The 18,437-nt window shown below is 31.3% G+C and overlaps 1 protein-coding gene across 9 annotated transcripts in view; it reads left to right on the plus strand.

The window, feature by feature from the left end:
* Window positions 1-17,358, plus strand: part of Antp (homeotic protein antennapedia) — a 198,236-nt gene extending 180,878 nt beyond the window's left edge. For all 9 annotated transcript variants that reach the window (XM_036370353.2, XM_036370359.2, XM_070113162.1 and 6 more), the window contains one exon: window positions 14,115-17,358. In XM_036370353.2, the coding sequence (XP_036226246.1) occupies window positions 14,115-14,365 (251 nt within the window). In that variant the 3' untranslated portion in view covers window positions 14,366-17,358. The remainder of the gene's footprint in view (window positions 1-14,114) is intronic.
* The last annotated feature ends 1,079 nt before the right edge of the window (window positions 17,359-18,437 follow it).

The following is an 18,437-nucleotide window of genomic DNA, read 5'->3' on the forward strand; positions in this document are numbered from 1 at the left end:
TTAAAGGTTAAACTGATTCGATATACGAGCTATGTTCGAAAAATAACGGGAATTTTCATTTTTTTTTTTTTTTTGAAATATTTATTCATTCGTCTACATTAACGTTGTCGCCTTCAAAATAGTCCCCATTCTATATTATGCCCTTATGCCAGTTCTAAAACTTGATTTCTTTTATGGTTCTCTCTATTTTTGGAAATAGAATAGAAAAATCAGGCGAAGCCATGTTTGGCTAATATGGAGGCTGGAGTATCGTGACATTGTTGTCTTCGGCCAAAAATTCACGAAGAGGCAACGAAGTGTAAGGTTTTAGCAAACGAAAATGCTCATAAAAATAGGTCTACCATTCGCGTCTGCTACAGACAAAGTCAGCAATGAATAATAAAATGCAGTTAGAAATCTTTAACATTATACAAAAGCAGAGTGGAACGAATTTTTTGAATATTAAATTTGCAAGCAAAAGTAAAATTTGCAAGTATTTCAATTCACTGCTATTTGTAACAAAACGAGAACGAAACATTAAGATCGAAAGGATTTCTAAAAGTTCACGACCTTGAACTACGCTCATTTATATCAAGTTACATATGTACATACATATGTTTAGGAAGAAAGGCATCTTGGATAAGAATGACGAGTTTGACGCAATGGTTTTTGTACCTGTTGGGTTGGGAAACTACAATAGATAAGTTTTCTATAGGGGTGCTTAAAATATAACTAGGTCATGAAAATAACTAACAAAACTACACATATTGTTACGCCTTATGTAAGAAAAAATATTTATATATGATACAGTTGGAAAAAAATTGTACGTTTGTAAGTTGTATATGCCTAGAGTTCAAATGAATGAACTGTTGGAGAGAACTTTACGAATCCTCATAGCTTTATTTGAATATTCCTTGAGTTTATTTTTCTACCTTTTATAGTTCAGTTTGCAATCATCTGGGCCGTAAGTCGTCGTATTGTTATGTATGTTTTTTAAGCCAGATTGAGATGCAAAGTAAAATTGATTACCGTCATTAGTTACATGTTATGTGCAATGGTTGCCATCAATTTATTAATCTCTGGAACACGGTTGCGTATTTTTTCAACTTCGTTGTCATGTATTTGCAAATGCTGTTATGCTTGTTGTTATTTTGCAACCGATTCTCTTTATCTGCTGTTTATTCGGTTATGAATTTGTTTGTTTGTTGTTTTTAAAGTTCTTTCATGGCATATGCCAAGTTGTTGCCAATTTCGTGCGATATGTAGTTGTATGCGAATCAAACATTGCTGAGCCCCTCAACAAACTTAACAAAACAGTATAGCAAATAGCACCTTCAAAGCCTTAATTTATTATATACATATATACATTACAGCAGTTTGATTTACAGGGATCCAAAAAATCGGAAAAATTGCGTATGTGGGATATATTCTACGGTTCATAATGCAAAATGGGTATAAAATCGGTTTCGAGCCAGCGATTTTTTAGGTGAAGTTTAATTTTTAGGGATCATAAAAATTTCTTCGTAAGTTTTTGAGATATCTGAATGAAATTTAATGCTTAGATGCATTTTGACATTTTATTGATCATTTATCGGAATCGGTCAGATCGGACAACTATATCACAGTTCTCCCATAGATTCGATTATTCAGTTATTATATTTTCCGGTTGTCTGTTTTTAATTTAAAAGCTAAGAGCTGGATAATTGGTTGTATGGGACTATAACTATAACATAGTTGCCCGATTTTCCTCATTTTCACTGTCATTATTAAGTATGTATTAGAGAATAGTTTTGCAAAATTACGTGCTCTTAGCTTTTTTGTTGAAGGCAAGTATTCGGAAAATAAAATATCTGTGATATCGTTTTCCGATCTAGCCGATTCCGACGAATGACAAATGACAGTTTTAGACCCATATTCTCTTTGGCAAAGTTGTTCAGAGTGATCCCTAGAACATTTCCCGCACACGCCATTTAAAAAAACAATCAACCCTCTCTAATATTATAGTATACATATATTTACTTCCATTGCAGATAGATTTAAGGTATTTTATTTATTAGTATTAGTTTGGTACTTACTTTTTTGTCATTTAATTTAAATACAATATTAATAAGGCATTATGTAAATCAAATTTCAATGTGAATTTTATTGTTCCTCACCACAATCAACTGTCCTATAATTTTTATTATATTCACACTTTGCGTTTAGCTGACTGCCAACTGAATTCTTGATCTTAGCTTTCCAAGCTGTTGCATTCAACTCAAAATCTCCAACCGATTTGCTGTTTTTGCATGGTGCCAGCATACAAGTACAATGCCAACCGGTGGTTGTTTTTTTTGGGCTGTTCTATCACGATTTCTGTACCGAGTTTGAAAATAAGCCACTGCACCTTAAATTGCTTACTTCCTTTTCGAAATTTTGATTGTGGGGATGCATCGGGTAAAAGGTGCGAAAGCGTCTTTAATTAAGATGTAAAGCTTATGACCACAACAACACCAACATCGACAATGATAAAAAAGCTATGCCATGGCCATTGTGTGAGGCACAGGAGATAAATGGTTGTGCTTACTTTGATATTATGGGCACAACCACCACTTTTAAAGGACGTATAAATTGGATACAGGGCAGTTAAAATTGCTACTGTTTTTGATACTATTTATTTCATTAAACTTAAAAAGTTTTATTTTTCAAAACTGTACTGAAAATGTACCAAAAATGTGAACTTTGTTCAGCTGTTTAAAATTTATATTTTGCTATTCTTATACTTGTAGAAAAATTGATATCTCACAAGCTAATTAATTTTCATATAGCAAATTTGTGTGCGTGAACACGTGATATTAATCTCTCTTTCATTTTTCGTACTTTGCATTTTACATTGTGGTACTTCGATCATTTGAGATAATTTGCTCATAAGTACATATATTCATTTCCTCAAATTAGCAATCGATATACATGTTATATTTCACCACTTTTGAATAAATTTAAATACTGGTAAAAGGTTCAATGCAAAGTACATGTTAGATATACATAAATACATTACCACAACCTCGTATATCCTTTTCCTACAAGACATTGCGACCTTTGAGCTATAAATTACACCAATGTTCAAGAGTGTTTTCGCAATAATGTTTTAAGTATCTTGGCATTGAGTGGCACGTACGAGTGGGTGTTGGTGTTAGAAAATAATTTTTTATAATTATAAAATGTTTTTCAGTCAATATTTCAAACTATATAACTTATAATTAAAGATATTAAATCAAACCTGCAGATAGAATACAATGGATGGCTGGATACAATTATTTCCAATTAAGCTAAACACACGAATTGTCAAAATTTATATGTAATAACCACTACATTTAGTAATAAGTTAACAAGATAAAAACATTTATCACTGTAAATACTTCTAGATATACTATAGGTATTCAAATTATTTCATTTCATTTTGGTCGTCAGCTGTACCTATTTTATTAAAATCCTGGGTGGCGGTCCGTTTAGAAACTAGTAGTTTTCTAATAGCGGAACTTCTAATTTTAGGCAAATGTGAATTACTTGTATGATATGCCAAAAAACTTAAAAAAGGAACATTACTGTTGAAGAAAGAATTCCTTCTTGCCTATCTAATGACAATGCTGTACGACATTTGTTAGAATAACTTTGAATAATATAAACTAAATTCTGTAAACACAGCATACTTTACATTGTAAGTGATGCGAGGAAGAATCAAATATGGTTGCCCATCATCACAACAACCAAGTGAACTATTTTATATACTTATTGTTGCAAAATAATCGACTATTTAACAAACTTCGATATTTCATGGATATAACTGCACTTCATTGCAAATACTCCACTTTTCTAAAGCAGCTTCCAATGTCTAATGGCCATAAAGTCTTTTATTTACCAACTACTCCAAAACGCATTTTCTCAGATTCTTATAACGCTCTTCATGCTAGTATATGCATTACTTTGTATTTTTATTATTTTTCAAATAAGTTTCAAAGTTCATACAAGTATAACAAAAAAGTTAAACAAAGGAATAGACTAAACGGAAAACAATGATCACCTCCGACGGCTAACATTTAAACAGACTAAGAGTGCAACATGGTACATTGTTATTTGTGCAACTCTTATGTCTTCAAATCCGTTACTTTCTTCTTTCACTTAAACTTTTCAACGATTTTCATCCACATACCACCGCCCGAGTTTTCTCGCGACTACTTCGTTGATGTTGCACTTTCTTCGCTTACTTTACTTTACAGATTTTATTTTTTCATTTTTGGTGTTTCTGAAGGTTTGTTCGTATATTGAGCATTTTGTTAAGTTGAGGATTTTCGTAAACTGCTTTTCGAAACGCCAGTTCTAAGATATCTTCTGCGCGCGTGGGGCAGAACGGCATAGCAAAACGTGCTGCTAAACAGGACAGCTCAGACAGGAACTACTTAAGTGGGCGCTTTCGAGCTTATAAATGCTGTCTGATAACCTTATACTGACGCGGAAAAGTCAAGCAAATAAACTTGACTGCAAGTGCAATGTATAAGTGTATGTGGATGGGAGTTTTGCAATTACTTATATTATTTGCCCAACGGTAGTGAAAGAGGCTTTTTTTAAATAAGTATAACTGTAAGAAGTCAACAAATCAAGTAATTTTATTAATAATATAATTTGAGGATATATTGAACTGTTCAGTTTGAAGAAGAAATCATTTACAAAAATGAACATTCGAAATATAAAAATTGCCGGAATCTATTTCAACTGTGCAATACCTATTACATACTGAACTTAAATTTGGCTTAGATAGTTGTTTTACTGACTTTTTGTACAATAAGATAAACGAAAACAAATGCGTAGAAAGCCTAAGCACCAAAATCATGACAATATGATACACATTAACACTACCAAATTTCCGAATATATATGTACCACATATATGTATATGTACATATGTATATATAAAACAAGTACTGCCAACAATGCGTCGAAAGTTTTTCACATATTTTCCTATTCCGTTTTATTTTTTGTCAATGCAAGTTTTTGCGTTTTTATTTTCTTTTGACACTTAAGTGTAAGGGTAAAAAGATAATTTACAAGATGCGTGAATAATTTTTTAAATAAATTCACTACACAACTACCATTGGCATCGACGACTACTGACTGCTTTCCATTTACACGATGTTTGTTTAGACATAGCCGAAATCCGCAAAACATCGAATAACGTCTGATGTGCTAAAATTATGTCGAAAACTGCTAAGGTTGGTGCTGTAGTGCTCAGTACAGATTTTTGGACGTAAATGATAGCTACCGCCATGTCAGTCATGTTTTATTCGTATTTCACTAGTTATCAGGAGTGCTATAACTGAGAATTACTTCAAGATACCATACTTATTTCGCTAGTATGCTAGTGTATAAGAACTACTCTGTACTGTCAGTTTCTCAAAAGAAATAGCCTAATTCAAGTATTGTTAAATCAAAAAGCCTCCATTCGCTTATAAGATCTACGCAGGAAAATATATATTTGTACATAAATATAATTAGTAGTTTTTAAGCTTCATTCATTTTTAAATTAGTTACAATTTAATTTTTAATTCACTACTTTTGATATTTCTGAGTTCCGTTATTTTTTGCAGTAGTGAAGCAACCACTTAGTTCTTTGGCGGAACACAAAATACATCTAATATCCTTCAGGAATGTTGGTTGCGATTTTTTTTTTTGTATTTGCTTCACCTTTGCTGTCGTTGGGGGTTGTGAGTGATGGTCTCATGGGTATGCACTATTGTTTGAATATGGGGACGTAATTTTTGCGTACATGTCCATATGTCTATTCATACATATATATACAACTGGCATTTTGTAGTTTTGTTTCCTTTCATTATGCGAGCCCTGACAAATTACGAAAATGTTCAATATTCCTAGATAGAAGTTCAGCTTATAAAGGTGTAAAGCGTTTGTGGCTTATTTGCATAGATCAATGACTTTACATAATCCCACAGGAAGTAGTCTAGCGGTGTAAAATCACTAGATCTTGGAGGCCAATTCACAGGTCCAAAACATGAAATTAGGCGAATCTTTCAATAAATCGATTGGGGCACGAGCTGTGTGACATTTTGCGCCGTCTTGTTGGAACCACAGCTCCTGGACATCACGGTTGTGCAATTCAGGAATGAAAAAGTTAGTAATCATGGCTCTATACCGATCACCATTGACTGTAACGTTCTGGCCATCATCATTTTTGAAGAAGTACGGAATTGTTTCGACATACACTTGAGGATTAGCTTCACTCCAAATGCGCCAGTTTTGTTTGTTGACGTAGCCATTCAACCAGAAGTGCGCTTCATCGCTAATAAAAAAAAAATCAACGTAGTGCGCGATACGTATTCCGCACAGAACTATTATTTTCGAAATAAAATTGCACTATTTGCAAGCGTTGTTCAGGCGTGAGTCTATTCACGATGAATTGCCAAACCAAACTGAAAATGAATCACTTGACAGCTGTTAAATCGGTCGCCATCTGGAACAATAAGACCAACTTAAAGTTCTATACCTCGAAAAAACACCCTTTATGATCTAAAGCTGCCATACACTGGCTAATGTCTTTCCTTGCTGATAATTCGAATGACATTTACTGGTTGTGGTAACTTAGAGTGCTTAATATTGATTTATCTCGAAAATCGTAGTTTACAGTTCAATGTTTGTTGGAGTTTCAATAAAATTAGCATTTGATAATTTTTAACATATTACGCAGTTTTTTCAGAAGTATTCAGACGGAATATGTTCATCTGATAATTCGTTAATTGATACTTCGTTAAAATTCTTAACTGTGAACATACTTTTTGGTGTATCTCAGTAGTGTGGCATATTTTGTCCCAAAACAGCTAAATTAATTTTATAAAAAGCTTACTTTTGAAAAATTTGTCTAAAATTATTTCATAGCGAGCAGAAAATGTATTTTTTTGCAATGAATGAAATGAACTTTTAGGCAACGACGCAAAACAAACAGCTGATTTAATGTTACCAAATAATGAAAAAATTGTCATTCGGGTACTTCATTATTCGGTAGAACGGTAGTCCGTTAATTTTACAAAACCAAAATGCACTTAAAAAACTACCGACTAACGAATTAACAAATCTGGTGTGAATACCGCTTATAAGTAGTTTTTGATATAGTGTCCTGCTGTATTGCTTACATTCCAGAAACGTATGCGAATAATTTTCTTATAGTTCTTGTAGGTTCATGATCCACACATGTATTGACAAATATGCTTTCCTGTACCTATTAAGTTATCTTTAGAAAACAAATAACAAACCAACCAGAATAACTGCACCACCAAAATAATGCAAAAAAGCAAGAAATGAGTATGGCTCAAAAACCCATGAAACTCCTCAGCTGAAATTGCGGAATGTTACAATATTCTTTTAATTCCAAAATGACACTTCTATCACTGCCCCTGGGATTCTCGCTGTTCCTTTTACTTTTCAAAGTGGTGTTATCGCAATCCGGCATACAACGTACAACTAATGGAAAGAACGCTAAAGTTTGAAAATGCAAAATTTTTTGATGATGACCTGACAGCATTGACGGTGGCCCTGGGATATACGTATGTATTTCCACCACTAAGCGCTGTGGATGAACTTTGCTTGTCGCTGCAAAACCATATTGTTGATTGCATGAGCATATCATGTGTGTGTGTGTGCTTAGTTTGAGGTTTGGCATAAATTTCTTGCAGACATCATCTCCAGTTGCAATGCAATTTTTCGCTTTTAATTAACAGAACAAAAAATTTTTGTTCATAAAAGTATTTTTTTTATGAAGGGAAATTTTTTAAGGGATGTCCTTAAATTGGATGATATTTGTATAATAAATATATGGACTTAAAACCATAAAAAGTACATTTCTATTTTTTCTCACAGTTGCCATCAAAAAACTATGCATTTAATTTACATATTTTGTTGTTTTTAATAAATTTGTGCACTTAAATTCAGATTCAACAGGTCATTTTTAATTTTGTCTTCTTTCGTTTAGGTTAACACAAGGGTTGTTGGAGTATTTTCTCTCATTTAGGTGTTGCTTTCGACTTTAATTACTAAAGTTCAGTATCAAATTTGGCATCGTTCCTAAGCACTTTAGCCGTTTAACAACTAGGTAAAGTGGAAAACTATAAATAAAAACAAATCAAAACGAATAACGAAAAGCCATCGAAGGCGATTAAAATATATAGGTACATACATATATACATTGCGGTTACTGGTCAGCTCGTGATCTAACATTTACCCCCCCTTTTTTTTCCACATCACCTCTCACATTTTACTCCTTATAATGAACATTAACAAATTCAAAATGTAGATCTTCAAAAAACTGGATTTCAGAGATAGCTGACTGAATATTTATGAAAAACAGACATTCGCTGGAACAAAACACTGCATTATTTATGTGGTAAAGGAGCCCATAAAAGTAAACACAGAGCTTTCGAGGTTCGATTCCTACACATATGTATGTATATACAATAAATATAGTAAGCAAATGCCGCTAGGTAATTAAACAAAATTTCAAAAAATGCTGTATTAATTCAAGGCTGATTTGTTCATATGTAATTTAGTGTTTTTTTTTTTCATCAAAACAAGTCTTCTTGTGCATATGAAGAACTCCTTGTATACATCTGCAAACACGTTATTTGAAAGAGTATTACTGTAAAGTAGGACCCATATCAAAACATTTGACAGCGGACTAAAACACACCATGCGTAGCCATATTCCTTCTGCCATGTCTAATATCCCGTTGTGTAGTTCGCTGACTCGGTTCCTTGCTTTTTGTTGAGCTCAGCAAGAATTTCATGCAACTGCGTTATTTCCACAGCAACATCTTTGTCTATCAACCGCTCGCTTTTGTTTGTTGTATGTGTTTTAGTAATATATATTGAGGTTTTAGTTATTTGTTTACTTAATTTTTATTTGGTGACAGTGTAGGCAAATTCAGGTATAGGGTTCTTACGTAATAAGTTATTAAAGCTAATTTATTCTGATATAATAATCTGATATATATATAATTCATTTAAATCTCACAATCTATATAATTTCTCAAAAAAAAGTTCCGAACATAAGATTTTAAGTAATATAAACTTCGAAGAATAGTTGCTTTTCGGAAACAGAGAACCGTGAATCGAGCCAATGTAAGATTACGTTTTTCTCTAGATTCTATTACATTTTTACAAATTGAAACTTGATATATTCATTTTACGATTATATAATATTTCTATATTTTCTATCTCTAGACGGCCAACTGAGTTACATCTGTAGGTCGCTGTTCTGCTGCGTCATTTAATGATGAGTTGTCACTTTTTTATATAGACTTGATGACACCAAAAATGCCACACGCAGCCATATTTTTTGCCACGCAGAATTAATAAATTTACAAGCATAAATAACTACTAATACATACGTTTTTGTATATGAATATATATATGCATGCAATATGTACAGCGCATATCATTAATAAGTGCAATGTTTAGCATACTCGTATAGTTTTTAGTAATTTCCGCGATTAAAAAAACTTTTTCTCTTCAAAGTTTTTCTTGCAATTTTTTCATAGACAATTTTTCTTTGGCCGTAAGGCGTATATCGCCGGTGAATTGCATATATATATTACAAAACTTTTTGTAGTTTGACCACCACAAGAACCAATTTTACACACCTCAGAAAATTTGCGACTCGTCATTTTTTTGGAGTACTAAATACTTTTAATAAAATTTACTAATATTCTATCATAGAACAACAATACTCCGATACCATATAAATTCTTTCCATTTTTTATAGTAATAGTTTGGGATCAAAGGTGAATTTGTCCGATTTGAAGGCACTTACACATTTAAATATGAATATGTATATACAAATATATACGAACTAATTAGTATGAGCTGAGCAATTAAAATCGAATCAAGCTTCTATTTGTAAATGTTGGTTTCAGCTTTATGCATGAATGCTGTAATTACGTGAAATCAAAGTATTATTAAATTACACTTAATTGCTTTGTGTGCTATAAAAATAAAATATTATATATGTATGCAAAGTTATTTGAGGATTTACACTGAAGAAAGTTATACCTTAGACATATCCAGAAATTGAATATGTTTCTCGAATGGCCTGAAAGATTTGTAATGAATCCAGTAATTACAATGCGCCATCATCCAAAAAATTTCACCTCAAAGGTAATTTTATATATCTCACAACAAGTTCCTCTCCTCTTCACATGTATAAAAACTTTCGGTAAAAATTAAAACCGAAATTAAGTAAACTACCCAAGCGAATCATAAATGTCACCCTAAATGACGAAGATCTCCAAAAATATGCCAACAAAAATTTTTAATATTATAATTGTCCAAACCATTAAGGGAAATGGAAGTGGATATTAAGGTGTCTGCACACGCAGCACTTACGAACCGATGCGTAAAATTTGTGAAACCGCGGTAAAAATCTCAAGACGTGAAACATAACGGTGCCATGAGGTACATATTCGATTCTAACTGTTTAAGTAAAACTATATACTATATATTTGATATTATCTTTAAAACCAAACAATTTGGTAAACTAACACTTCCAATATAATTTTGCAATAAAGTCCCTTCGCACGCGTTTCTATCCACTGAAATATTTATGTCATTTTTCAGACCCTTTGTATTATTTTACAAGTTTTTCCAATGTATTTTACTAATTAAGGACAAGTAAGAGAATTAGTTATTTTGATAAAATATAGAATTTTAGCATAACTTTTTCTCTTAAACTATATGCATTCAAAAACAAACAATATATGTATCCTTTATTAATGCTATTTTGGAAATATATTTTATTTGGAAAAATTCAATCAGTTTCATTTTGTAATATATTATAAGTGTTCACAAAAATTATTTTTGTCTTTTTTTCTAAATTTATTGTTTTGTAGCACTGAAAAGAGCGTCACAAAAAAAAAACAGGTGGTCGCTTGAGGACATCTGAAATAGAAAAATTAAAACGATAATTGTTCTGTGAGCTTGTCATTCTGGTTGGAACTAGGATAAAATAATTTCGTTGGAAAATAAAAAAATGGCTGACTTCGAAAAAAAATGACATTTTTAAGTAGAAATAGGGGCGTAAAATGGAAAGCATAAATAACTACTACTTAGCGATACAAAAATAAGATCCTAGTTCTTGCGAGAGCTATTGATGATGAGTAGAAAAACATATTCAAATTTCAGCTCAATCCGTTGGACAGAAAATTCTTTATCATCCGGTCCGACCGTAAGAACGTTATTTCGAGAAAAACGCGTTTAAAGTTTCAACAATAGATTAAATATGTTATGTAATAACTGTGTGTACTATTACGAGACGCTCACGTATAGGTGCTATAACTTCGTCAATATTCCGATTTTTGTTCTAAAAATTTTATAGTGTATTCGAATATACATATATAACTTTCGAAAAAAACAAAAAGTCGACTTTTCCATGTTACCAGACTACTACCTTAAATGAACTTTCTTTTGCAATTTAATGTGTGTATACATAACTACATTAATAGCCGTTTGATTTTGCATAATATTAATTCAATACAAAGAGTATCCCCAGCCCTGAATTAACAGAATTCATTGTACGTAAGCAAAGAGAGTTACCGAGTTTAAAGCCTCGGTCTTTTATCCCTTCACATCAATTATGGCCACCATTTGACGCATGCGCACGGTTATTGCCATTTTTCCATTCCATTTTTTATTCATACCATGTTTGACTATTCGTCAAAATACCGATCGTGGTGGCGCCTATGTTCAGTGTTGCTTTATTTCATTCTTTCCCTCCTTTTAGCGGCATAGTGATAAATGTGATAAAGCCGATAGAGGTATGCCATAATTGCAACGCCACTGGCTGCCACGGTGGTTGTAATAAACTCATAGTACCCTCTCGTATATGAAAATTATTAAAATAACATTAGTGCACACATATAAGAACAATTAGCATTAATAGTCATGGTATCGCTCTTAGTCAGAGGTCAGAGAAAGGTATAATACTTCGCCATAACAAAAATTACCCTATAGATACTCAACGAAGCAAACACAGTGCAGCAAATTTATAAGGGACAACTTCTGAAAGAGCCCAGAGTATAAATACGTATGTACATATTCACACCTCACGCACACATTAGTAGTAGTGGGCAATTTTTTTATGTGGAAGTAAACATATTGTAATTAAATAGCGATTAAGCCACCATTTTTCTTGAATATTCCACTATTATTACTGTTGAGCGATTGTTCTTTCTACTTTTGCCGATGATGGATTTGTCGTTTATTAAATACATGTAGCTTTTTATATCCGGAACAAGGTATATTAAGTTTGCAACGAAGTTTGTAACACTCAGAAGGAAATGTCGGAACAAGGTATATTAAGTTTTCAACGAAGTTTGTAACACTCAGAAGGAAATGTCTGAGATCCTATAAAATATACATACAAATGATCAGAGTGACGAGCTAGTCGATTTAGCCATGTTCGTCTGTTTGACTGTCTGTCTGTATATACGAGAACTAGTCCCGCAGTTTTTGAGATATCGAACTGAAAATTTTCACACTCATATTTATCCGAATCGCCTATATCGGACCGCTATGGAATATAGCTACCCAACTGATCGATAAAAATCATATTCTTGTATGCAATAACTGCTTATCTGTGATGGGTACAATAGCTTCGTACACCGATGTTAACGTTTTTACTTGTTAGTAATTAAATTTTACTTGAAGGAAATCTTTATCAAAACATAATTTTCTTTTTCATATAAACAAACCACAGAATAGTTAAAATACATGCATATTAAATTTAAAGCTGTTGCATTCTAAAACTTTTCTGAATGAATTAAGAAAAGTATAAAAAGACTTTATTATTTGGATTAGATTCAATCGCCATAATAGAAATATAAAACGCTTCTACACTTTACTTAAAAGTATTAGTACTTTATATAAAAAATTAATAAAATGTGATTTCGCGTATTTCTTGTGTGAGAATTTCAAAAATTTCTTGGTATTTAGATACGAGTGTTATATAACTCATACTTTCAACGCTATTTATTTGTATTATTGCAAGCAACACATACTTACGCCATAATCCAGATCTATTTTCTTTATATAATTGCCCGGAATTGTTCATTTATAGTTGCTTTCTATACTCACATATTCGTTACTTCTGCCATCGTTCCTATCAAAGCATTCGGAGGGCTGGCATAAAACTCCGACACTAAACACTGTATGCATCCAATCATGATTGATCACACTTGTCTGTGGTTTAAACAAAGTGCATTCATTTCTTGGATAGCGACACTCTAGACAACATGCATACGATATATGAATATGTATTTACGTGTGTATAGGTAGATTTTATTCTTTAAATGCTTTTGATTTTCTTGTTGGGAACTATGTTCTAAAATATGGCACTGTTGGTTTCGGAAATGAAAAAATATATATTTTCATTTTGCTGCGCATAATTATTTAACACAAATTCACCAGTGTCATTCGCCTTTACCCAACATTCTGCCTTTAACCTGTAACATTGTATAATACAGCTGGCATTTTCACATGCATTTCTATACATAGATATAAGGAATATACTCCTTGAAGATCTGACAACTAAACATAGAATCGACTGGCCGAAATTTCGTTGGCTTTACACCTCATCTCTGCAGTCACAAGAGACTGTCCCAACTTAAAACGCATACCAACAAAATTCTTCAATACGTTTTTACAGTAATCATACAAAACAACGAAGAGGTGCAATTGAGAAATGCGAGTTCGCACCGTGGTGGTATACTGACAATTACAAATCGTTTGATTTGGTAAGGTCGCTCTTTGATCTTTTCCTTTACATGTTTACAGCTCCAAAGTTGTCGTCCCGCCGATGTTGCACTCCATACACCATGGCACTACATGATTTTTTACACATGAATTTCACGTACATTGTATACATATGTAAATTCTTTTTATGACCAATCATTTCGGTGTTAGTTTTTAAGTATGAAATTGGATTTTGGTTTGGTAGTTGTCTAAAATGGAGTATTGAGTAATTTGATTGTTAGTGTCATCCATCAGATATTCAAAATACCCTGTTAATTAATAAAATATTTATTACTTTTCTATACCTCTACAGAACGGAAACGTGGCCGCCAAACGTATACCCGTTACCAAACGTTAGAGCTGGAAAAAGAATTTCATTTCAATCGTTACCTGACCAGGCGGCGACGAATCGAGATCGCTCATGCGTTGTGTCTCACAGAGCGACAAATAAAAATCTGGTTCCAGAACCGACGAATGAAATGGAAAAAGGAAAATAAAACAAAAGGAGAACCGGGATCTGGAGGAGAAGGTGATGAGATCACACCACCTAACAGTCCGCAATAAGTCGCTGATAACCATGGAAACCAAAAGTCACGCTTAATCCGGTACCACTGTGAAATATGGCAACACGCACAAATAACTTAGTGTACTTTGTCTGTCCTTCATATTGCTAAGGGATCAATATTTACAAAAAACAATTAATACATATTAAGTGTTAATAAATTGAGTAAAGCCCATTGTCCGGAGCTAACGAAAGACATGTAATATTATTCTGTCGGACACTTATATTACTAACTACTACAATTTCGTAGTCAAATGTTGCAAAATTTTTCATTTTCACCTACAAATCACCCAATTGCAAAAAAGTGGAATGGATTATCGAAAATATAATACTTACTGAAATAATGCTATAAATAATTTTTGCAAAGTCGTAAATCTACTTAGTTAATTCTTAAAGTACATTTGTTATTATTTACTCAAAACCCTGTATTATGATGATTTGCATTGCATACATTAACATAACATAGTACATAGTCGGCATGCAAAATGTTCGTAAGGTGTTATTAGGAGGAGCAATAATTTCATAAATTAATTAGCTAAATGGGTAAATTCTTTAACAATGAAGTATTGTATCTAAATAAATAAACTCAACAAAACCAACTCATGTGACCTCAACTTTAAATAAGTTATTGATTAAAAAAAAGTATATACAATTAAAAATAATAATAAAATGTAAAGGTAACCATTATACTAAACAAACGGGGAAAGCTAATAAAAATTCCAAAATATATGAGAAATAAAAACTAAACTTAACATATGGAATACTCTTATGTAAAGCATAAAAAATATGTTTTAGACATTTTCAGCTATAATTAGAATAAAATATTAACTCATGCATACTTACATACGTGAATCAGAAGGTCTGAATACAAAATGAATTATACGAATAATCGGGGAAGAAAATACAAAGTTGCATTTTAGATCTCCTCAAAGAGGTTCAATTTGTTGCATCGTATTAAATAAGAACCAACAAACCAACCAGAGTTTCATAGTTCCTTCTAATTTCAAAAATTATTACAAATTATATTTTCAAGTGATTTTATTTTATAAAAGTGCAATATTCTGTGAATTTGAAATGTGGACGAGTATATTTCATAACAGTAATATTTCCTCATTGAATCACTTTTTACATCACTTGCATTTAAAAGGTTTAACAAAGACGCATCTTTTGGCAACATTTTCGGCAAACAAATAACTCCTTGCTCGATAACTAATATTAAAAGCATTTTATTGCCATACTTTAGTAGCACGATTTATTAATGAAGAATATTTGGTTTTTCCTATTACTCCAAGTCTAATCTGAATAAATGTGTATAAATAATCGATATAATGTCAACTCCTCCTGGCTAACTCCTTTGACCATACTTCAACGGAATATCTGGTTTGTAATTTGAAACTTAACTCAAGTGAACTGTTCGTGTATATGTTCTATATACAAATTTGTGTAATTATTTACATACATATGTATATTTCAATATATATTAATGTATAAAATAGTAATGATCGATACCAAATTAATGTTGAAATGAATTTTATTAACAAATATCTTAATAAGTTGGAGAGTGTAAATTTTGTGTATTATTTACCCAACAAAAAATAAATAATTAAAAGAAGATTTTGAACCAAATAAGTTGACAGCAAATAATAATACGTGAAGTATTCAATTTTAGAATTTCGGTTTAAACTATTTCAGCTGTAACAGGCTAAAACAAAAAATAAAAGGGGATGAAATAAATTCAGAACTTTTAATATTTGTATTATTGGAAATATTTTAGCTTGACTTAAGAGAGGATATTATGTATACCAAAATCGATAAAATAATTTTACAATCACTGAATTACACAAAACATTGACACTTTGGATTTATCGAAAAAGTCACTGACAATGATGTTGAGAATATAAAAGTAATACTTATATTTGCATATTTTTAATATATAAAAAAAATTGTAAATTCAAATAAAATAAAAAATAAACCCACGATGGTTAAAAATAAAAATAATATGATGTGAATTAGTAAAATTGTTAGCTATAACGGAATACTAATATTGATCCTGACCGACGGAAACACATAAAAACATAAGCTAATTTATATAATAATAAGTACTTATAGATGAGAAAATTATCCACAAATTATTTCATCATACCTAAAATAAACCAAAGCCAAAGTCAGCAAAGAATCGGAAGTAGACATTTAGTGTATAAATATTAGAAGTTGTATACATATATACTTATGTACAACCTTTCAACTTTAGTTATTCTGCATGCAGCTCCGTGTCTGTATGTATGTGTTGTAAAATGCTACAAGTTAGTACGACTAAATGATTCACGAATTAATATATGAAAGCATTATTACAGGTTCGCAAAATATGTATTTGGTGAATCATGTATCTAATTAATATATCTAAACGTATATAGCCATAGCTGAAACGTTTAGTTAAAATCAGAGATATCTGTTCAAATGAAATGAATTCATTGTGATCATATAAGTAGTAATTTTGTATGGATTACATTCATATGTAAGTTAAATTATTTTTCGTGGTTAACCAGTTACCAGAAGAAAGTTTATAGCATTGCTGAATACTTATATTCTTTAACTTTCGATTCATCATTAATTTTTTGAATTGGGAATGAAATGCATTCAGAATTAACACATGGGCCTAAAAATAAAAATATTCAAAAATACGTAAAACTTGCGCCTATCTGCAGTGGCAGACATTATATTAAACAATTAATGTCGGTATAAAGATATTGCAATATTATATGCAAAACAGAGAGCAAAATTTATTGGTAATACCATGTCTATGTTTACAAAGCTAAATGTGAAATAAAATATAATACGTGTATTAAGAAGTGGACATTATGAATTAGCTGAAAAATATATAAAGTGGACCAGTCATTAATTATTTGTTGTAAATACCTAAAAGAATATAAATTTTATTCTAAAGGAAAGAAATGAGAAAGCAAAGATGCGTATTAAAATATTATAATATATAAAATCGATATTTTGTTTTTATTTATAAAATTTATAATAAAATAGTATTTACATATTAAAAAAAATAAATATTGACTATAACATTATTTGCAGTGAAGTAGGGAGAGTTAGGGTGGCCTATATGTACTAATATCTCATAAAGAGATTTTCGCTTATCTGTGAACTTAAGAATACTACTCCAGCGTATTTCATCTTGTGTGTTTGTAACTGTACTTTTATGTCGGCAATGGAATGTAATTACAAAAAAATACAAGAACAGAAGCTTCTTAATAATTTAATATAAAACTTTAAGTGAAAATGCAATTGATTGTGACTTTGAAATATGTACATAAACTTTTTTGCTTTTTGTCGTGCAGAGAAACGAATTGTTATTTTCTGGAAATTTCTTTTAACAAGATAAAGCGAATAGAAAAAAGTAAGATTAAGGGTAGTATGTAAAATACTTATGGTAAGTAATGATGTATTTATAAAAAAAAATGTTTACTAGATAATTTAAATAAGTACAAAATAGCATTCCATTAACGCTTTTTAAAAATATTTGAGATGAAATATGTATTTACATACATACTTTATTACCAACGGCCCTGTGGTTTGGGGTGGTTCAGAAGAATACAACCACAGCTTTGTCCACGGCTTGTCGTATGAGGCGACTAAATGGACTTTCCTATCAAAAGTTGACGTGCATATATATAAATATCCAAGAATAAATTCTTACTAAAGTAGTGCTATAATAAAAATTGTTAATTTTAATTAATGTGTATTATAGTACAGGATTTTGCTATGCAGATGCCTAGTGAAACCAGTATTCTTGAAAACACAGATAACAACCCTTAGTTTACAATTAAGAGAAACGCTATCTAACGTATTTTACAGCAAGGCTAAAATTTGTGAAACTAATGACATAAAAAAAATTGAAAACAATGACTTTCATTAAAGTTCAAAATCGTTTTGTTTAGAAAATAAATTTAAATTAATTTCTCAGTTTGTCGTAAAATTACAGAGCAAAGAGGTATGAAAGTAAATATTGTTTGAGAAATTCATGAAGCATTAAGGAGCAGCGATATTTTGGAGACCAATTTAGGT

Source organism: Bactrocera oleae, chromosome 2 (genome assembly GCF_042242935.1).
Source record: "Bactrocera oleae isolate idBacOlea1 chromosome 2, idBacOlea1, whole genome shotgun sequence".
Classification (NCBI taxonomy): domain Eukaryota; kingdom Metazoa; phylum Arthropoda; class Insecta; order Diptera; family Tephritidae; genus Bactrocera; species Bactrocera oleae.